The sequence below is a fragment of the Halichoeres trimaculatus genome, unplaced genomic scaffold (assembly GCF_033239565.1).
Source record: "Halichoeres trimaculatus isolate MK-OKI-2021-1 unplaced genomic scaffold, fHalTri1.1 fHalTri1_scaffold_11, whole genome shotgun sequence".
In the NCBI taxonomy this organism is placed as follows: Eukaryota; Metazoa; Chordata; class Actinopteri; order Labriformes; family Labridae; genus Halichoeres; species Halichoeres trimaculatus.
The window spans coordinates 9,643,440-9,663,995 of NW_027437189.1; the positions used below are offsets into that span (position 1 = coordinate 9,643,440).

General features: G+C 41.8%; 2 protein-coding genes across 3 annotated transcripts in view; both read left to right on the forward strand.

Moving 5' to 3' along the window:
* Positions 1 to 15,994, forward strand: part of dnah12 (dynein, axonemal, heavy chain 12) — a 25,599-nt gene extending 9,605 nt beyond the window's left edge. The window contains exons 28-74 of the mRNA XM_074680987.1: positions 1 to 142; positions 408 to 653; positions 758 to 877; positions 999 to 1,108; positions 1,551 to 1,734; positions 1,823 to 1,963; positions 2,043 to 2,126; positions 2,243 to 2,431; positions 2,525 to 2,644; positions 2,799 to 2,987; positions 3,066 to 3,217; positions 3,347 to 3,485; positions 3,615 to 3,781; positions 4,690 to 4,945; positions 5,022 to 5,318; positions 5,922 to 6,100; positions 6,263 to 6,455; positions 6,551 to 6,712; positions 6,811 to 7,005; positions 7,188 to 7,321; positions 7,400 to 7,562; positions 7,674 to 7,754; positions 7,835 to 8,011; positions 8,116 to 8,247; positions 8,349 to 8,438; positions 8,527 to 8,667; positions 8,751 to 8,992; positions 9,073 to 9,220; positions 9,327 to 9,472; positions 10,280 to 10,494; positions 10,578 to 10,770; positions 10,853 to 11,045; positions 11,128 to 11,300; positions 11,468 to 11,608; positions 11,728 to 11,886; positions 11,973 to 12,268; positions 12,349 to 12,602; positions 13,464 to 13,604; positions 13,715 to 13,852; positions 13,931 to 14,164; positions 14,261 to 14,449; positions 14,672 to 14,775; positions 14,880 to 15,084; positions 15,200 to 15,337; positions 15,445 to 15,536; positions 15,626 to 15,693; positions 15,801 to 15,994. The exon at positions 1 to 142 is cut by the window's left edge and continues 98 nt beyond it. Coding sequence (XP_074537088.1) covers positions 1 to 142; positions 408 to 653; positions 758 to 877; positions 999 to 1,108; positions 1,551 to 1,734; positions 1,823 to 1,963; positions 2,043 to 2,126; positions 2,243 to 2,431; positions 2,525 to 2,644; positions 2,799 to 2,987; positions 3,066 to 3,217; positions 3,347 to 3,485; positions 3,615 to 3,781; positions 4,690 to 4,945; positions 5,022 to 5,318; positions 5,922 to 6,100; positions 6,263 to 6,455; positions 6,551 to 6,712; positions 6,811 to 7,005; positions 7,188 to 7,321; positions 7,400 to 7,562; positions 7,674 to 7,754; positions 7,835 to 8,011; positions 8,116 to 8,247; positions 8,349 to 8,438; positions 8,527 to 8,667; positions 8,751 to 8,992; positions 9,073 to 9,220; positions 9,327 to 9,472; positions 10,280 to 10,494; positions 10,578 to 10,770; positions 10,853 to 11,045; positions 11,128 to 11,300; positions 11,468 to 11,608; positions 11,728 to 11,886; positions 11,973 to 12,268; positions 12,349 to 12,602; positions 13,464 to 13,604; positions 13,715 to 13,852; positions 13,931 to 14,164; positions 14,261 to 14,449; positions 14,672 to 14,775; positions 14,880 to 15,084; positions 15,200 to 15,337; positions 15,445 to 15,536; positions 15,626 to 15,693; positions 15,801 to 15,994 — 7,846 coding nt within the window. The remainder of the gene's footprint in view (positions 143 to 407; positions 654 to 757; positions 878 to 998; positions 1,109 to 1,550; positions 1,735 to 1,822; positions 1,964 to 2,042; positions 2,127 to 2,242; positions 2,432 to 2,524; positions 2,645 to 2,798; positions 2,988 to 3,065; positions 3,218 to 3,346; positions 3,486 to 3,614; positions 3,782 to 4,689; positions 4,946 to 5,021; positions 5,319 to 5,921; positions 6,101 to 6,262; positions 6,456 to 6,550; positions 6,713 to 6,810; positions 7,006 to 7,187; positions 7,322 to 7,399; positions 7,563 to 7,673; positions 7,755 to 7,834; positions 8,012 to 8,115; positions 8,248 to 8,348; positions 8,439 to 8,526; positions 8,668 to 8,750; positions 8,993 to 9,072; positions 9,221 to 9,326; positions 9,473 to 10,279; positions 10,495 to 10,577; positions 10,771 to 10,852; positions 11,046 to 11,127; positions 11,301 to 11,467; positions 11,609 to 11,727; positions 11,887 to 11,972; positions 12,269 to 12,348; positions 12,603 to 13,463; positions 13,605 to 13,714; positions 13,853 to 13,930; positions 14,165 to 14,260; positions 14,450 to 14,671; positions 14,776 to 14,879; positions 15,085 to 15,199; positions 15,338 to 15,444; positions 15,537 to 15,625; positions 15,694 to 15,800) is intronic.
* A 1,240-nt stretch (positions 15,995 to 17,234) lies between these two features.
* Positions 17,235 to 20,266, forward strand: asb14b (ankyrin repeat and SOCS box containing 14b). Of its 2 annotated transcripts, XM_074680983.1 has the most exons (10): positions 17,235 to 17,287; positions 17,631 to 17,793; positions 17,871 to 17,923; positions 18,006 to 18,137; positions 18,221 to 18,379; positions 18,462 to 18,707; positions 18,844 to 19,012; positions 19,101 to 19,635; positions 19,743 to 19,896; positions 19,975 to 20,266. In XM_074680983.1, exons 2-10 carry the CDS (start codon positions 17,669 to 17,671, stop codon positions 20,151 to 20,153), a joined length of 1,752 nt encoding a protein of 583 aa, XP_074537084.1. In that variant the 5' UTR covers positions 17,235 to 17,287; positions 17,631 to 17,668; the 3' UTR covers positions 20,154 to 20,266. The 2 variants fall into 2 exon arrangements, with proteins under 2 accessions (XP_074537084.1, XP_074537085.1); XM_074680984.1 differs by lacking the exon at positions 17,235 to 17,287 and having other exon boundaries at positions 17,565 to 17,793.
* The last annotated feature ends 290 nt before the right edge of the window (positions 20,267 to 20,556 follow it).

Consider the following 20,556-nt stretch of genomic DNA (forward strand, 5'->3'; position numbering starts at 1 on the left):
GTGCATCCAGAGGGCAATCGAGCTGAAACTGGAGTACTTTGACTTTGAAGGGACAATGCTAAAACTCAACCCAAACTGTTTCGTGTCCATCACAATGAACCCCGGCTATGCAGGACGCTCAGAACTCCCGGACAATCTGAAGGTCTCCAATCAGTTAAATGACATCTTATCCATCATTGTGGATCAGCACAGTCAGATAATGTTGGCTGTTTCTTCTTCTGCATTATTGATGAAGTTAATCACTTTATTTGATCTCAATTCTTTGAATCATTTCAGCCTGTGTTCCAGGTTTGAATTATTCACTGTGATGCAATGATGATGCTTTTACTCCCACACAATATAATGTCTCAAAACAACTTGAAGTTTGTGACTGAAAAACTGTTTCTTTCTTTCTTTTCTCTGTGAAGGTGTTGTTTCGAACAGTGGCTATGATGGTCCCAAACTACGCTCTAATTGCAGAGATTTCACTGTATTCTTACGGCTTCCTCAATGCCAAACCTCTGTCTGTGAAGATTGTGATGACCTACAGGCTCTGCTCGGAGCAGCTGTCCTCCCAATTCCATTATGATTACGGCATGAGGGCCGTCAAAGCTGTTCTTGTGGCTGCAGGAAATCTCAAGCTCAAGTATCCTGATGAGAATGAGGACATCCTGGTATCTGTGCTGACATGACTACTATCCGACTTGTATTATTTGTGTTATACTTGTGAAAAGTTTTGACTCTTTCTGTTTTTTTTTCCAAACATTATAAACTTCAGCTCCTAAGGTCCATAAAAGACGTCAATGAGCCCAAATTTCTTTCCCATGATATTCCACTCTTCAATGGAATCACCAGTGACTTGTTCCCAGGCATCTCTCTTCCTGAGGCCGACTATGAGGTCAGAAATGTTGTGAACTTCTTTCATTCCTTTGTCCTTAATCCAACAGTGGCTGTGTTTTAGATTAATCATGTTTGTCATCTTTATTTGAGCCAGTGTATTTTTTTCATATCCTCCGCAGCTGTTTCTGGAGGCTGCAGACGAGTGCTGTAAAAATCACAACGTACAGCCAACACAAGTTTTCTTAGAGAAGATGATCCAGACTTATGAAATGATGATTGTCCGACATGGGTACGTTATACTTCGTTCAATTGTGAGTAGGGATGGGTACCCAATTAGGTACTTTTAGAGGTACTGATTGAACTCTGTCAAAAGTACTGGGTACTGATTCATGTAAAATCAAAAGGTACCATGTCTAGGTACCTAATTGCATCCTTGTGACTATGAGGAAGAGTAGGCGATTTTCCATGCTGGACATGAACACAGCATTGCAAGGTTATATGTTGATAAATTAATATGTTAAATTGATTTTTTTTATTATTATTAAACAAATTGATACTTTTTACCACACAAACACAAAAAAGTACAGAAAATTGGTACCATTAAGTACCAATACCGATTGCCAGGTACTGGGTATCAGTGCCATGCTGTTTCAAACGTGAAAGGTGCCCCTCCCTAATTGTGAGGTTCTATGAATATTTGCAACACTGTGATTGTATATCATGTTTTCCAGGTTCATGCTGGTGGGAGAACCATTCGCTGGAAAGACCAAAGTGCTGCATGTCCTGGCCGACACACTGACTCTCATGAATGAGAGAGGGCAAGGCGAGGAGGAGAAGGTTATTTTCAGGACATTGAACCCAAAGTCCATCACCATGGGACAGCTTTTCGGACAGTTCGACCTCGTTTCCCATGAGGTAGACCTCTGCCTCAGAGAATCTTGTTTATTATATTGTTGTAGTAAACAGCAGGAGGCTCCAATTAATATTTCTCCAAACTTTGTAGTGGACAGACGGGATTGTGGCCAACACATTTCGTGAGTTTGCATCAGCTGAAACACCGGATCGTAAATGGGTGGTGTTTGACGGCCCTATAGACACACTGTGGATTGAGAGCATGAACACGGTGCTGGATGACAACAAAAAGGTGCATACCACAAAAATCTTACCACCATGTGCTCCTCATGTGTACACAAGTTGTTTACTTTTTCCCTTTTCTTCCACAGTTGTGCCTAATGAGTGGTGAGATCATTCAGATGTCCAATCAGATGAGTTTGATCTTTGAAGCCATGGATCTCTCACAGGCCTCCGTGAGTTTAAGCTCGTTTGATTCATGGTTACTGATTTACAGAAGCGATACTTCTGTTAACTACAATAGTGTCTTTTTATTAAATTTTTTGTCTGTTGTTATTTCTTTCCAATGCAGCCCGCCACAGTCAGCCGGTGTGGCATGATCTACATGGAACCAGCTCAGTTAGGCTGGGAGCCTTTAGTTATCTCATGGATGAACACCCTCCCTGAGGCTCTGCAGAGCCCGGAGAACCGCTCTCTGCTGCTGGAGCTCTTTCACTGGCTCCTGCCGCCTGCTCTCAGGATGCTGCGGAAACAATGCAGAGTAAGAGACCCTGGGCACCAGAACAATCCCAACACAATATGTTATAGTATATATACAAAAATGTGACTTGCTGAGTCATTTTTCTGTTTACAGGAAGTTGTTCCCACCAGCAACAGTAACACTGTGATGTCCTTGTGTCGACTGTTTGAGATGCTGCTCGCTGAACGTGTGCAGAAAGCTCCAGGGGATAAAAACATTCGCACTTGGATCATGGTAAAAGGACTGAAGCATTTTTTAAATGGCTAACTTGGAACAAAAACTTTCCCCTTGCTTGAAGACATTTACACCCCTTTTTTATTGGTGTGTTTTTAAATTTGTACTTTTCAATGAAGCTGATCGTTTCCTTTCTCTGTCTTTGTGATCACAGGCAGGTTTCACCTTCTCCCTGGTCTGGTCCGTGGGTGGCAGCTGTGACTCAGACAGCAGAGAGAAGTTCAGTCAATTCTTTGGAGGGATTGTATCGGGAAAAGAGGAAGAACATCCTATCCCTGCCACTGTGGGGAAATGGGAGTGTCCAATGGATGACAAAGGCCTGGTGTACGACTATTTCTATGAGGTACTGAGTAAAGCCATCATTCAGAAGAGTTTCATGTGTGTTTACTCGGTTTCACTGAGGTTTTCTTCTCTTTGACAGTTCAAGGGAAAAGGCAAATGGGTTCACTGGAATGATAACATCAAAAACATCAACCTGGGGGACAAAAACACCAAAGTGCAAGAGATCATTGTTCCCACCATAGATACAGTTCGATACACATACCTAATGGACCTCTGTATCAGATATGGAGTGTTAGTATTGAAAACACAAATGCTTTGAGTCTGTTTTTGCCATGCATGATTGTTCCATTTTGTTTATCGGGATTTTGTACTATGTTATCTGACAAAATGTGTTTCCTCCTTTTCCTTGTTTATCTGTAGACCTCTGCTTTTTGTTGGTCCTACTGGCACTGGGAAGTCAGTTTATGTCAAGGAGAAGCTGATGAATAATTTGGACAAGGACCACTATCTACCTTTCTTTATCAACTTCTCAGCTCGAACAAGCGCCAACCAAACTCAGGTCAGCATGAAGAAAGTCTAAAATGTAGTCTAAAATATCCCTTCATAGGAATCTAAACTGCTACGAATGCTTCATTAGATGAAGCAATCTGTCAAGAGAGAAAAATCCTCTGTCTGTAATGTTTTCCAGAATATCATCATGTCAAGATTAGATAAGAGAAGAAAGGGTGTCTTCGGTCCTCCTATGGGAAAGAAGTGTGTCATCTTTGTGGATGACATGAACATGCCTGCACTAGAACAGTTTGGAGCGCAGCCTCCCGTGGAGCTCCTTCGACAGTTTATTGACCATGGAAACTGGTGAGATGCACTAGAAACTAATAGAAAGAACGATGTTCCTAACATGCTGAAGCTTTAATCTTGTAAACCCACTGTTTTAAATCTTGGTGTGAAGGTTGACAGTGGTTTTAAATTGGATCAACAAATAAATGCAATAAATAGATCCAGTTTTTATCACCTCAGGCTTTTATCCAAGATTAAATCGGTTTTATCTTTTAACGACTTTGAACGAATGATTCATGCTTTTATTTCTATACAGCTGGACTACTGTACTACGCTCTATGTTGGTGTAAATCAGACTTCTCTTGCACGCTTATAGTTAGTCCAAAATGCAGCTGCTCGTCTTTTAAATGGTGCACAAAAGCATGACCACATCACCCCGATCCTGGCGTCCCTCCATTAGCTTCCCATTCATTTTAAAACTTAAATTTTTGTTTTTAAATCCTTGAATGGTTCAGCATCTCAGTACATCTCTGGCCTTTTAAATTTCTGCACTCCCTCTTGGTCCCTGAGGTCTGCTGTTCACTTTTAACTTGTGGTCCTGAGAACCCGTTTAAAGACCTGAGGTGATTTAGACCTTTTCGGTATTGGCTACCAAATTATGTAATGATCTGCCGCTCGAAATAAGACATCCCCCACCCTACCGACTTTTAAATCGCATCTTAAAACTTTCTTTTATTCCTTGGCTTTTAAATCACCACAAGAGTTGTGCGATCTCTGTCCTTTTATGTCTTTTATGGTCCTTTGTTTTTATGGCTTATATTTGTTTCTATTTGTTGTTTTAATTCATTCATTTGTGTTATTGATGTTCTTTTGATTTGATTTTTATTCTGCAGCACTTTGGGAAACTTGATTGTTTTTAAAACTGTGCTACATAAATAAAGTGGTTTGGATTGGATTGAATTGGATTGTCTGTTTTGCTCCAACAGGTACGAACTGAAGGACACATCCAAGATCACTCTTGTTGACCTCCAGCTCATCTCAGCCATGGGTCCCCCTGGTGGTGGGAGGAATGCTGTGACATCTCGCTTCTTGCGTCACTTTAACATTGTTAGCATCAATGCCTTTAGCGATGACACCATGGTTCGCATCTTCTCCAGCATTGTCGCCTTCTATTTGAAAAACAACGGATTCCCACCTGAATGTTTCACCATCGGTACCCAGATAGTGACAGCTACAATGGAAGTGAGTCCTCCCAAAAACTCAACGTTTTTACACAAAAATAATCAACTTGCTTGTAACCTCTGTTTTATTCTCATAGGTGTATAAGAAAGCAATGAAGAATCTGCTTCCTACCCCAGCAAAGTCTCACTACACCTTCAACTTGCGAGACTTCTCACGTGTCATTCAGGGCTGCTTGCTCCTGAAGAAGCAGTCTTTTGAGAAGAAGCACACAATGATTCGCTTGTTTGTCCATGAAGTCTTCCGTGTCTACTATGATCGCCTGGTGGATGACAAGGACAGAGCCTGGCTTTTCCAGCTAATGAAAGGCATCCTTAAAGACCACTTCAAAGAGTCCTTTGACCAGGTGTTTGATCACCTTAAACAAGGCAGTAAAGTAAGTACAGATACAGTTAAATTCAATTTAGGCTCATTTAACTGTATCTCTTGACACTTTTTTACAGCATTGGCTGTATATCTTTCTTTCTTTTTTTTATTTTTTTTTTGTTTAGTCAACTTTTACATTTATATACAGAATAGTAGTGGGGCACATCAAGTTTGAAGAAGATTTTTTCTAGTTGGAGGAGATAGTGTCTTTCCTTTTTAAGACAAAATTTGTCTATCTTTCCCCCTTTTTTTCAAAGGATGCTCCTCTTAGTTCTAGAGAAACGGTTATCTTTTCCATTTTGCATATTTTTGTGACAATTTCCATCCATTCATTGAGACTTGAAGGCTCAGGTTTATACCCTTTATCTTTTTGTTATACATGTTTAGAGGCAATGAGCAGGATCTTACAGAGATATGAATCTTTTTGCATAACAAGGTTTCACTTATCAAACCAAAATACAGGAACTTTACAACATGTGGTAAACCCTAAACTAAAATCTGCTCTAAAGAAATGCTAACATTAATCCAAAAAGTCTGGATTGTAACTGTATTTCTTTTCAAATATGAAGCAAGAATATGTTTAATCCAAGCAAAACCTCTGTTGCTGCCTTAGCTGGTTGAAGAAGACATGCGGAACCTTCTGTTTGGTGACTACATGAATCCTGACCTGGAGGATGACGAGCGTTTGTACACTGAGGTGCCCTCGATGGACAGCTTTGAAAACGTAGTGCAGTCCTGTCTTGAAGAATACAACCAAATGCACAAGAATCACATGAACCTCGTCATCTTCAGGTAACACTTGTCACAGAGTCACTTTCGCTTCAAGCACTGTCATGAAAACGTCTGAAGCTATTTGGAAATAGTGTTGTTGGGGATTTTTAGACTGAACATTTGTTCAAGTAACTGATGCTTCATAACTTTGTCTGTGTGTTATCTCTGGTCTGTAATTTGAAGGTATGTCCTTGAGCACCTGTCTCGTATCAGCCGTGTGTTGAAGCAGCCAGGAGGTAATGCTCTACTTGTTGGAGTGGGTGGCAGCGGGCGCCAGTCAATCACTCGTCTTGCTACATCCATGGCTCACATGACGATGTTCCAGCCTGAGATCTCTAAGAGCTACGGCATGACCGAGTGGCGAGATGACCTAAAGGTGTGAACTTTTTTATTTTCTTTCCTCTATTTTGATCTCTATTTTGATCACATTTTAAGACAGGATCAAATGAATTATTCTTTTTTTTGCTGCAGATGCTGTTAAAAAATGCTGGAGTGAAAGGTCAGAAAACAGTGTTCCTGCTAACTGACGCTCAAATCAAGGATGAGGCTTTTCTAGAAGATGTGGACAGCGTATTGAACACAGGAGAGGTGCCCAATCTGTTTGCCATTGATGAGAAGCAGGAGATTATGGAGGTAGGTTGTTGTAATCCACCCGTAAACCCTCACAAACGCTCCCATTAAAGGTCATATTTCTTCATGTTTATTGTCTCTTTCCTGTTCTTGGTCTTCAGACGGTGCGTCCCATTGCCCAGGCTGGTAACAAGAATTTAGAGTTGAGCCCTTTGACTCTGTTTGCCTTCTTTGTGGCGCGCTGTAGAGAGAACCTGCACATCGTTGTTGCCTTCAGTCCGATAGGAGATGCTTTTCGAAACCGCCTGCGCCAATTCCCATCTCTTGTTAACTGCTGCACCATTGACTGGTTCCAGGTACTGAATTTGCATCAGAATTTACACAACTGTGATAGCTGTTTTTTTTTTTCTCACAACAAACTGAGAGTTTATCAGCCAATCACATTTCAATTAAGAATCAATTAAAAAGTTGGCTTGGTAAGCTAATAATCATTATTATAGACGATAACAGCTGTCATGTCATGATCTCTTTTTCGCAGCCATGGCCCGAAGAGGCTCTTGAGCGAGTTGCCAACTCCTTCCTGGAGTCACTGGATATGACTGAAAACGAGAGGCAGGAAGTCGTGCCAATTTGCAAAACATTTCACACCACTGCCAAAGAACTCTCACACAGGTATGACATCTTTATTTATCACTTGTACGCTCAAAAAGCTTTATGTATAAACCCTAAACTGTGCTGTTCTTATTGCAGATTCCTCTCCCAGCTGGGTCGCCATAATTACGTGACACCCACGTCTTACCTGGAACTGATTGCAGCTTTCAGGCTGCTTCTCACGCAGAAAAGAGACACTGTCATGAAAGCAAAGCAGAGGTACACCAACGGGCTGGATAAATTAGCCTTTGCTGAATCTCAGGTATCTGCAGCGCCACTTCAATGGAATTGTTTTGTGCTGTTTTTGTCTACTTTATGCTGAAATATTCTGCGTACAATGGCATGTTTTAAATTTAATGATATTCTCCTGCAGGTTGGTGAGATGAAAAAGGAACTCGTAGACCTGCAGCCCAAACTGGAGCAGGCAAAAATAGACAACACTAAAATGATGGAGGTAAAAACACATCTTCCTATTCAGCCTGCCCTGCTGTTTATCTGAAAACTCTTGGCGTAATTTAACGCGACTGCTCACAGGTGATTGAAGTGGAGTCTGTGGAGGTGGAAGCTAAAAGTAAAGTCGTGCGTGTGGATGAAGAAGCTGCGACAATAAAAGCCAATGAGGCTCAGGCTCTGAAGAACGAATGTGAAAGTGACCTGGCTGAGGCCATCCCCGCCCTGGAAGCTGCTCTGTCAGCCTTAGACACTCTGAAGGTAAGAAACGCTTCCACTTCACTGCTCCATCGCTACAGTTTAATCTGCTCCGGAGATCACAGTTAATACAGTCGGCTGAGATGAGCTGTCTGTTTCTCTTTCAGCCCTCTGATGTCACCATTGTGAAGTCGATGAAAAATCCTCCTTCAGGGGTGAAGCTTGTGATGTCAGCTGTGTGTGTGATGAAGGAGATAAAGCCGGATAAGATAGCTGATCCAGCTGGGACTGGAAAAAAGGTTAGACTGCAGGAAATCATGAAACTACTGTCACACTTTTTTCCCTTAAAAAAATATTGCCAAAGCTGAAACTACTGAAAACATTTTTATTTCTTGTGAAGGTTCTGGACTACTGGGGTCCAAGCAAAAAGTTACTGGGTGACATGAACTTTTTACGAGATCTCAAAGAATACGACAAGGATAACATTCCAGTGAGTGTTGAAGAAATTCTGTCTCAATTTATTATTTAACTCTCAACTATATTCTGCTGTCATTAACTTTTCCTTGTCCTTGCTACAGGTCCCTGTGATGCAAAAAATCCGCTCTGAGTACATGACTAATCCTGATTTTGACCCCAGTATAGTTGCAAAGGCCTCCTCTGCAGCAGAGGGCCTGTGCAAGTGGATCAAAGCAATGGAGGTGTACGACCGAGTGGCAAAGGTGCAGTGATTTTTGTTTTTAATGAAACTTTTTAAACATGCTTCCACCTCTTCTTTGATCACACCTCCTATGTTTTACTTCAGGTTGTAGCTCCTAAGAAAGCTAACCTCGCAGAGGCACAGGAGTCTCTGGCTGATACCATGGCCCTGCTGGACCAGAAGAGAGCCGAACTGAAAGAAGTGGAAGACCGTTTGGCTGCCCTTCAGAAAACTTTCGAGGAGAAGACAGAGGAGAAAGCCCAGCTGGAGTTTCAGGTTGATTTGTGCGCCAGGAAGTTGGAGAGAGCAGAGAAGCTTATAGGTGGTCTCGGTGGAGAAAAGACGAGGTGAGAACGAAGCAGTTGAAGTTTCTGTTACGTTGTCTTTAAATACAGCAGTCATTGCTTAAATTAGTTGTGATCTTAAGGTGGTCAAAGGCAGCAGATGATCTCCAGAACACATACGACAACCTGACCGGGGATGTCCTCATCTCTGCTGGGGTCATCGCTTACCTTGGTGCCTTCACCGCTGGCTTCAGACAGGACTGCACCAAGTCATGGACCAAACTCTGCAAAGTAACATTCCTTCAGTCTTTTATTTAGTCTTTTACATTCACTTCAATCTAATTTAGCCATATTTACAAGTTGCTTTCTTCCTGTTACTCTCTCTTTAAATCCGTAGTCTAGGAATATTCCATCATCAGATGAGTTCACTCTCAGTAAGACGCTGGGGGATCCCATCAAGATCAGGGCTTGGAACATCGCTGGTCTTCCCAGTGACTCTTTCTCTGTTGATAATGGTGTCATCGTCAGTAATTCACGGAGGTGGTGAGTTCCTTGATAGTAAAATCTTTGAAAAGGGAACTTTTGTTTACCTCCACTCACAGGAGATGTTTACATTAGCCATTTTCAGAGCATCTTGAACAATCTTTCAAGACTCGAATAATATTTTTTTATGACTATGTAAACACCAAAACTACCTAAGAAGAGTGGACTATCTTCTTTTATGACTCTCTTCTTGTTTTTGATCCAAAAACAGACAAAATGTACTTTTTGTTCACGTTCATCTCAAGCACTTCATCCTTTGATCCTCTCCTTGATCTCTGTCGTCTTTTCTCATGATCGTGACGCTCTTTCTCTCTGAACTACCTCGACACATCCTATGTTTGAGCGTGAGCTGCCTGAACTCTTCTTACTTTCAGCGCCTCGCTATGCCTCTGTCATCTTACATCTTCTCCTCATATCCATGCTGAGCTCTCGTCCAAAGAGCGCACTGCTCTCACCCACAGTAGTTTACGAGCATATTTTGATTTACAAGCTCCGCCAGACTCTGCCTTTGTAGACGTCAATGGCAGTGAACACAGACATTTTAATCTTGGCCAGTTGAAAGAAATGTGGATTTACAAATCATCTCCTCGTCTTGTATTCATTTGATCAGTCTCTGCAGTTTTGTAATGTCCTAAAATTCAAATTCTTTTTTGGGAGACCTTAAACAGATATGAGATTAAAAAGCGATTAATTAGTTTAATTAATTACAAATCCTTAGTTAATTAGACATATTTTAAATCACCTGCCAGCACTAGATTACACTTCAACCTCAGATAGGTCTCAGCCTCTGTGTTTGTTTTCTCTCAGGCCCCTGATGATCGATCCCCAGGGTCAGGCGAACAAGTGGGTGAAGAATTCAGAGAAAGACAACAACCTGAGTGTGATCAAGCTTACTGATGGGGATTATATGAGAACGTTGGAAAACTGCATTCAGTTTGGAACACCCTTGCTACTGGAGAATGTTGGAGAGGAGCTGGACCCATCACTGGAACCGCTGCTGCTCAAACAAATCTTCAAACAAGGTGCTCTGAGTGTGCTGAAGCTCAGATTTTATTTTTCATTTCAAAAGCAGCAAAAGTTCAAAGAGATGATTCGTTTCACCTAGGTGGTGTGGATTGCATCAGGCTTGGGGAGAGTGTGATCGAGTATTCAAGTGATTTCCGTTTCTACATCACCACAAAGCTGAGGAACCCACACTACTTACCAGAGCTGGCCACAAAGGTCTCTCTTCTTAACTTTATGATCACGCCAGAGGGCTTGGAGGACCAGCTACTGGGAATAGTGGTTGCAAAGGAAAGGTAGGGCCCCCAAACTGGTCATATTAGTATTCCCTAGATATCGTTCTTATTACTTCTTTGGAGCTGTTTATTTTCTCCACAGGCCGGAATTGGAAGAAGAAAGGAATGCACTCATCCTGCAGTCAGCTGCTAATAAGAGGCAGCTGAAAGAAATTGAGGACAAGATCTTAGAGACGCTGCAGTCTTCTGAGGGGAATATTCTGGAGGATGAGAGTGCCATTCAGATTCTGGACTCTGCAAAGATTATGTCCAATGAGATCACGAAGAAACAGCAGGTGTGGAGAATGCACAAAACTCTTCTAGACCTGAGCTTTGTGATATAAGGTCATAAAACTTCATTTGATGCATGTTTTGCAGATTGCAGAGAAGACTGAGATCAAGATAGCAGAGTCTCGGGAAGGTTACAGATCTATAGCCAAGCATTCCTCCATCCTGTACTTCAGCATCGCTGATCTGACTAACATAGACCCAATGTACCAGTACTCTCTCAGCTGGTTTGTCAACCTCTACATTAACTCCATTCAGGACAGGTGAGTGATGCACATGAAGACTGTTCTGCAAAGCTGTAAAGCACTGAGTCAGATCTGATGAGACTAATTATTGACAAATGGGATGATTATTGGAAAACTGACTCAGTTTCTAATCAGATGTCGGGCTTTGTTTTAAAGCTTTCTTTGTTTTCTTTTCCATCCATCAGTAACAAGTCAAAGATCCTGGAGCGGAGACTTCGATACCTGATTGATCACTTCACCTATAACCTCTATTGTAATGTCTGTCGCTCTCTGTTTGAGCGGGACAAACTCCTCTTTTCATTCCTCCTCTGCTGCAATCTGCTCCTGTGAGTGCTTAAAGAAGGGGAGATGTTACCTAATATGTCACATTCTGTAAAAAATATCTTTTCAGCGCATGCTCATGTGTAGTTTAATGCATGGTGCCATTTCTTTTATATCCATCTAGGGCAAAAAAGGAGATTGAATATTCAGATTTTATGTTCCTACTGACTGGTGGAGTGGGTCTGCAGAACACGGTCCCCAACCCAGAACCGAGCTGGCTGCAAGACAAGAGCTGGGATGAGATTTGTAGGGCCAGCGATTTGCCCGGCTTACAAGGAATAAAGTAAAAACCATCACTCATAACAAATGCTCTCAACAAGACGTTCCTCTTGTCTAATGGAGTGAATCCCACTGTGTTTTATTCCACAGAGAGGCTTTCATTAAAAGCCCTGGAGACTTCAAGCCCATTTATGACAGCAAAGAGCCTTGCAACACTCCTCTGCCCACTCCCTGGTGTGATCGACTTAATGAGCTGCAGAAGATGATCATCGTTCGCTGTCTCAGGCCTGATAAGATAGTGCCAGCTGTGACTAAATACGTGACTGTCAAACTGGGCAAGAAATTTGTCCAGCCGCCCCCCTTTGACCTGAGTAAGAGCTACTTGGACTCCAACTCTAGCATCCCTCTTGTGTTTGTGCTGTCTCCAGGAGCAGATCCCATGGCGAGTAAGTCCAACAGCACCAGTGATTAACTGTCAAAGATGTGGCTCCTAAGGATCATCACAAATAATAATATCCCTCCGCAGGCTTGCTGAAGTTTGCCAGTAACAAGAACATGGATGGTGCCAAGTTTCAGTCCATCTCTCTGGGGCAGGGCCAGGGGCCCATTGCCGCCAAAATGATATCCACAGCCATGCAGGAAGGGACCTGGGTGTGTTTGCAGAACTGTCACCTGGCTGTTTCCTGGATGTCGACCCTGGAGAAAATCTGTGAGGACTTCAGTCCAACAACATGCCACCCTGACTTCCGCCTTTGGCTGACAAGTTACCCTTCAGCTAAAGTAATGTTTATGCAAGTTTTTCAAGACACCAGTTATGATTATCACTATGAATATAAACCTAAAAACTTGGGCTGTCACTTTAATGTATTGCTTAGATTTATTAATTACACCGCAAATTAATGAATCAAAAAAATTAACAAGATAAACCCATTTGCTGCCAGCCATTTTCAGCGCATCTTGAATGATCATGACCCAAATAATATTGTTTTCTATGACTTTTTAAACACCAAAACTACCTGAGAAGAGTGGACTCTTCTTTTATGTCTCTCTTCCTGTTTTTTATCCAAAAAACAGACAAAACGTACATATTTTTGATGGTGTTTGTCTTGGGTGCTCCATCCTTTGATACCCTCCATGATCTCTGTCGTCTTTTCTCAAGATTGCGCCGCTCTTTCTCTCTGAACTACCGTAATGCATCCTTAGTTGGAGCGTGAGCTGCCTGAACTATTCTGACTTGAAGTGTCGCACTATGCCTTTGTCATCCCACATCGTCTCCTCATATCCATGCTGAGCTCTCGTCCAAAAAGCGCACCGCTCTCACCCACAGTAGTTCTCAAGCATTAATTTGATTGACAAGCTCTGCCAGACCCCGCCTCTATAGATGTCAATGGCAGCAAACATGGACATTTTGATATTGGCCAGTTGAAAAAAATGTGAATTAACAAATCTTCTCTTCTTCATGTATCCATTTGATTTGTCATGCTCTACAGTTTTGTTATGTCCTAGAATTCAAATTCTTTACTTATGAGATATGAGATTAAAATGTGATTAATTTGATTAACTAATTACAAACCCTGTGATTAATTACATTATTTTTTTAATCACCTGACAGTACTACTAAAAACATCTTTTTGCTGTTAGTTTCCAGTGACCATCCTGCAAAATGGGGTCAAAATGACAAATGAGCCTCCCACTGGACTTCGCCTCAACTTGCTACAATCTTATCAGTCAGATCCTGTATCAGACCCAAACTTCTTCAATAACTGTCCCAACAAAGAGCTGGTGAGTCATGCAGGCTATTTTGTATTAAGTTTCACCTTAGAGTATTACATTTCCATCAAATAGTGTAAAAAGGTTTTAATAAGTGGGCCATTCCTAAATGTCTCCTTCAGATTTGGGAGAAGCTCCTGTACGGCCTGTGTTTCTTTCATGCTCTGGTTCAGGAGAGGAAGAAGTTTGGACCTCTGGGCTGGAATATTCCCTATGGTTTCAATGAGTCCGACCTACGTATAAGCATCAGGCAGCTACAGGTATTCAGTCAGTGTCTAATAAGTCATGTTTTTAATACCTAAAGAATCTGAAACCTGCGAATATTTTCTTCTCTGTAGCTGTTTGTGAATGAGTACGATGAGGTGCCCTTCGAGGCCATAACTTACCTGACTGGAGAGTGTAACTACGGTGGTCGAGTGACTGATGACTGGGACAGGCGGCTCTTGATGACGATCTTGGCTGACTTTTACAACAACGATGTCATTGAGAAACCTCGCTACCCTTTTTCACCAAGCGGTGAATACCATGCCCCTCCCAAATCTAACTACGAGGACTACATTGAATTCATCAAGGTGAAAAAGCTGCCAACAAAAAGCAGAAAAAAAAAGCATTCTTTGTTTATATTTTCAAGTAATCAAATGAGTGACACTGACTTCTCTGTGTTGTAGGAGCTTCCGTTCAGCCAGCATCCAGAGGTGTTTGGGATGCACGAAAATGTCGACATCTCCAAGGATCTCCAGCAGACGAAGCTGTTGTTCGATTCCTTGCTGCTTACTCAGGGTGGAGGAGCCAAGGGAGGGGGGAGCTCTGGAAGCGACAACACGCTCTATGACATAGCAAATGACATCCTTACAAAGGTACCAGCTGACCATATCTACTACAGTCTAGGCTTTGGGGAAAGGCACTAGATGGTCAGCCTCTAAAGTTTAGAGACATTTAGAGTTCAATTTTTCATCAACTCTATCACTCACATAGTCCCATGACTAGAAATCCTTGGAAAACCTATTGGTTTTGGTGACTACATTAGTCTCTGTTGATTTTTTTGTTGTATGGTTTTAACCAACTTTTTTTTCTTTCAGCTTCCAGCTAATTTTGACACTGAAGCTGCTTTGTTGAAGTTCCCAGTTCTCTATGAAGAGAGCATGAACACCGTGCTTGTGCAAGAGATGGAGCGCTACAACACGTGAGAACACACAGAGCGGTGCAGAACTCTGATACACACAGAACATCATCTCCAGTATTTCTGTTTTACCCACTTTTCTTTTTTCTTCTTCTTTTTCCTCTCAGGCTGTGCAGCACCATCCGAGTGAGTCTGAAGAACCTGCTGAAGGCCATCAAAGGCTTGGTGGTGATGGATGCAGAGCTGGAGGCAGTCGCGGGCAGTTTGATTGTGGGAAAGGTCCCAGAGAAGTGGGCCAAGCGCTCTTACCCGAGCTTGAAGCCTTTGGGCACTTACATCACAGACTTTCTCTCGAGGCTTAAGTTCTTGCAGGTGCGGCTGCTTGAGAAAGATGCTCTCAAAAAAAAACAGAAGTAACTATGATGACATGGAAGCTTTGTTTGTCCTTGTCTTCTGTTTAATCCTGTATTGTTTTGTGTACTTGTAGGACTGGTACGATTCCAGTAAACCCAGCGTGTTCTGGGTGTCTGGCTTCTTCTTCACCCAGGCCTTCCTGACTGGTGCTATGCAGAATTACGCCCGTAAATACCACATCCCCATCGACCTGCTGGGCTTTGATTTCGAGGTTAAAAGACACAATTTGTAATCCCTTTATCTCTACTTCAAATATGCTCTCACAGCCCTCAGTGCATACTTACTTTGTTGTTGTTGTTTTCATGATTGCACTTAAAGGTTCTCCCTATTGATGAGTCAGAAACATCACCTGAGGATGGTGTTTATGTAAATGGATTGTTCCTTGATGGAGCTCGTTGGGATAAAGAAAAGTAGGAGTTCATAATGGGGTTATGCTATCATATCAGCGGAAAGAAAGGATGTTTTGTAAAGGTTTTATATTTTGTCTCCTTATCAACAGCGGAGTTCTTGCTGAGCAGCATTCCAAAGTTCTGTTTGACTTGATGCCAATTATCTGGATTAAACCAAGTAAGTGTTACCATCCCTATCCACTAACAGTTCAAATGCAGGTAATTCATGTTTTCACGTGTCTGCGTCTGCTCACTATTTCTCTTGTTTTCTTTTCTACCCTGCAGCTCAAAAGACAAACACCGATCAGCCTCAGAACCAGTTCATCTGTCCTCTCTATAAGACCAGTGAGAGAAAGGGAACCCTCTCCACAACAGGCCACTCCACCAACTTTGTCATTTCCATGACTTTGTGCACCAGCAGGCGCCCTCAGCACTGGATCAAGCGTGGAGTTGCCATGCTTTGCCAGCTGGATGATTAAATTAACACAACAAACCTCAAGCGTGTTGCTTCATCAAATTGAATACTTTGATGCCTTTGCTGTGTTTTATTCATTCAGGATGTTGAAATAAACATAAAAAGTCTCAAAACAAACATAAAGTATGTGTTTTAAAACTCCAGATGGAACATTTGTGGAAATTTACAGTGAAATAAAATAGGTTGAGAGTGCCTTGAAGTAATTTCACTACTAAATCAAGAGAAAGATCAACTTGTTTTGTTATGTTGAAGCTTTTACAAGCAGCTCCTTTTATTTAATCCCTGAAATAAACTTCTGTGTCATTCCCAAAGTGAGCCTGAAGCACTGAATGGGTAGCTCTTTCTTTTCAGTTACAAATTAGGTTGATACTTTTGTGTTTTTTTAACCAATTCACTGGGAATTTTTCCTGGCTTCAGACCAGGTAACGTGTAACAGTGCTGTATGTACATATTAGAAGTCGTATACTGTGACGGGAATATGGCAATAAGCCAAGTGAGATTAGAAACAGATGACTTGGAATGAGAGCCAGAGACACTTAAAAGAAATCTGATGTAAAACTTACTGCTGTGGAGGCTGGTGGATTTCACTTGTAGACTCCTACTTAGGGTCTGTTAGAGTCTTTGCTCCTGTTTGTTACACACAGTCGCTTCATTCCTTACTGTGACCTGATACTGTGACCCCCCAAAAAAGGTAAAGACCTCACAAGCTCTCAAAGGGTCTTTACCTCTGTTTAACGATACCATCAGCATCTTTGCCCTCATTCTTTGGTCCATGCTGTGCTACGCATGCACAACACGGCTGAAAATTATGGAGGGGTTAAAAAATCCTCAAATATTATTTGTTATACTCTTATTTATTTTTAAAGCACATTTCAAGACAAGAGCTTTGCATGAATGAAACGATCATAATGTAGAAATAGGGAACTCATTTTCTTGTGAACAGTGGCAGTCTAAGCATCAGCATTTTTATCGAGGCCTTAATAAACATAAAAATGTATCTGATTCAGTCTTATTGAAATTCAATCTAGAAATGTATGTTATTCTCTGATATTTACCATGTGTGACCTCAAAGTCAATCTGGCATAATTTTTCAGTGTTTTAATGAACCTGCTTGTGTGAACTGATTGGTGTGAGCTGTTGCTGTGCTCAGTAGGTCAAAGCTAGGTGCAGGCTGTGAAGACCCCGTGATCTGACATTTATAGTCTCAGATATAAATAGCTGCAGCATGTGTGTTGGAGCAGAGGAGCCCAGTTGCTGTCGTAAAAGCCACCGATTGCACTGAGACATTTGACTGAAGGTAAACAGCATGCAAATAAGTAATGATTCAACAGAGAAAATGTGTTTTTTTTTCAGCTTGCATGTACTGTACTGACAGACTGTAGACTGTATTAGTGTGTATAAAACTATAAAATGTCTTTGTGTTGTGCAAGTCCTTTTTTATATTTAGGACATGCTTACGGGGATTATTTGAGCAGTAGAGATTCTGTAAACTACCCACAAGAGATGCATGGTCTGTTAAGTTTTTTGCTTGGTCAAGTCGAACTTTCCTGTTACTGCTAAAAAAGCTGTGTACGTTGTTATTTTTTCATTAAAGCACTTGATTTAAAGGGCTTGTTTACCATACAGTTGTGTGTCCTCAGATCAAGCCCTTGTGCACTGAGCCTTCCTGGACTAACAGATGACCACAGAGACAGAGGATGACTTTTACCAATCAGAGGATGACTTGGATGAAGATGAGGCGACACAATACATAATTGAACAAAGTCTTATTCAGTACAGAAAACTTAAAGGACTGAATCCAAGGTGATTATCTAACCTTTGAGAATCAAATGTTTAATTTTTGTGATGAAGCTGTCATGATATTCATTTTCAATCAACAGTGATTTGAAACCAAGTGAAGACCCTGATGAAATTTTCAAAGCAATCAAGGAAGGTAAACAGACTTAATTCAATAACTGTCAAAGCTTATTATAGTTAATGCTGCACAGATCCTCAGGTCTTTTTTCCATGTTAAGGTGATGAACATACTCTGAATATACTGGCTCTGCAACCAGAGAGTCTGTCCAGAGTTGATGACCGAGGATGGATCCCTCTGCACGAGGCTGCAGTGCAGGAAAACAGAACCATATTGGAGATGATCTTTTCGGGTAGTTGTGTTATTCATCTCAGCTTGGTTGTTTTTGAACATATGAACTCCTTTAAAGTGTCAACATGTTGGTTTTTGCGGCAGCATCATCCCCTGGTGCAGCTCAGTGTCGCACTCTAAAAGGTGAGACGCCGCTGTTTCTAGCTGTGGTTCATGGACTCAGAGAGAGTGCTACATTCCTGCTACAGAACGGGTCGAGCCCAGATCTCCAGAATGATGAGCAGGATTCTCCACTAGTAGCAGGTATACAAAATACATCCCTCCAAAGAAAACACCTACAACGATTGTCCAATTAACAAACTCTCATCTTCTCTCTTCTTCTAAGCTATCCTGAATGACCAGTATGACCTGGCCACACTCTTGCTACGCTACAATGCAAATGTGGATCAAACAGGACCACTGAACAGGACAGCTCTGCATGAGTCCTCCTTCTTAGGCCTGGAGAACTTTGTCTATCTGCTTCTGGAGTCTGGTGCAAATCCCAATGCATGTGACATCAAAAAGAAAACCCCGCTGGCTCTGGCTGCACAGAATGGGCATCTGAATGTAGTGGAGGTGCTGTTGGAGAAAGGTACATCAGCTCAGAGGCTGGATTACAGAAGTGTCTGAGAAAAAGGTTTCATGTAGGGCTGTGTGGATAAATGTCTTAGGTTGTCTTTTATTCCTTTAAAGGTCTGTAAAAAAAAGTATATGTTCTAACTTTCCAGGAGCTCATGTGTGGTGTGAGTCAGAGTCTGGCACTGTCTTGTTTGAAGCCGCAGCATCAGGAAACCCAGATGTAATCTCCTTACTGCTAGATCATGGAGCAGATCCTAACCTACCTCTTTACAGTGGACACCTGCCAATCCATCGTGTAGCCTACCACGGACACATACTGTGAGGAATACCTGTCATTCAGATCCTTTACTTTTCATATAGACCTTAAGAGACCGGTAAGATTTACATGAAGACTTCTTTCTGACAGGGCCCTGGAGAGGCTCATCCCTGTGACTAAGCTGGAAGCTGTCAAAGAAAGCGGAATGAGTCCCCTCCACTCTGCAGCTGCTGGTGGACACGCACATTGTGTGGACATGCTGCTCAAAGCTGGCTACGATCCAAACTTCATGCTTCACCCAAGGGTGCGCCGCAACTACGATGATGAGCGCAGGTCTGCCCTCTTCTTTGCAGTGTCCAACAATGATCTACAGTGCACCAGATTGCTGCTTGAGTCCGGGGCGATGGTGAACCAGGACCCCATCAACTGTTTACAGGTGGCTCTCAGACAGGGCAACTATGAACTGGTCAACACTTTGCTGAAGTTTGGAGCAAATGTCAACTACTATTCCAGAATCAACACCACCCACTTCCCCTCGGCTCTACAGTATGCTTTAAAAGATGAAGTCATGCTGAGGATGATTCTGAACCATGGGTATGATGTTGAGCGTTGCTTTGACTGTCCCTATGGCGATAGCTCCCATGACTATGCTCCTTGGACGACTTCTGTCATCAAAGACATGGTGGTGAGTCAAGGCTTGTCTGGAAGAAAAACATTGAGCCAAATCTTACAAATATAAGAATGAATTCACAGTCTCACCCATGCTTTCCATGTGCCTTTGTATCTCCCCAGTTCTGTGAGGTGATAACAGTGACTTGGTTCAAGCACATCTCAGCCCAGGTGGTTCGCATCATGCTCGACTACACCGACCATGTCTCCTTCTGCCCCAAACTCAAAGACACCTTGATGGAGCAGAAGCAGTGGCAGGAAATCTGTGACATTCAAAGTAAGAGCAACATCATATAACCCTACTCTTTTGTGGTGATGACGTTCATTACTAAACTTATTTTTCATTTTAATACAGAAAATGCACGCAGCCTGAAGCATCTGTGTCGGCTGCAGATAAGGGGCCATTTCAGCCATCTGCGCTTGAGAGCTTCAGTTTTCATCAACTTTCTTCCTCTTCCTCCCAGGCTTAAAGATTACTTGCGTTACAAAGAGTTTGATGTTTACAGCAGGGGCAGCATGGTGAACCTACATTAAAACACTTTCACTGAAACACCCAGTGTGAAACAGGCACAGACCATGATCATTCATGATTTGATGCATTGAGGATTTGTGTTCTGGACATTTTATTGTTGCCCCAATACATTTTTATGTACTTGGTTTATGTTATTTTCTCAAAACTGTTCATGCTTTGGTGTTTGTTTCTCTAATAATTAAAATGATAAGTTAAAAGAATAAAGATCTTTTATTTGTTCTGTGCTCCTGTAATTGAAGTGCTCAATTTCATCATGGGAATAATAAAAAAAACATACTTAAATCGTTAAATATAGAATAAATCACAAACCAATATCTAATTAAACTTTGATAATGTAATTAAAAACATCTAAAACTGCACTTTCTTAGTTTCCTGTGTGATAGAAGGATGGGGGAGTCCTTGCCT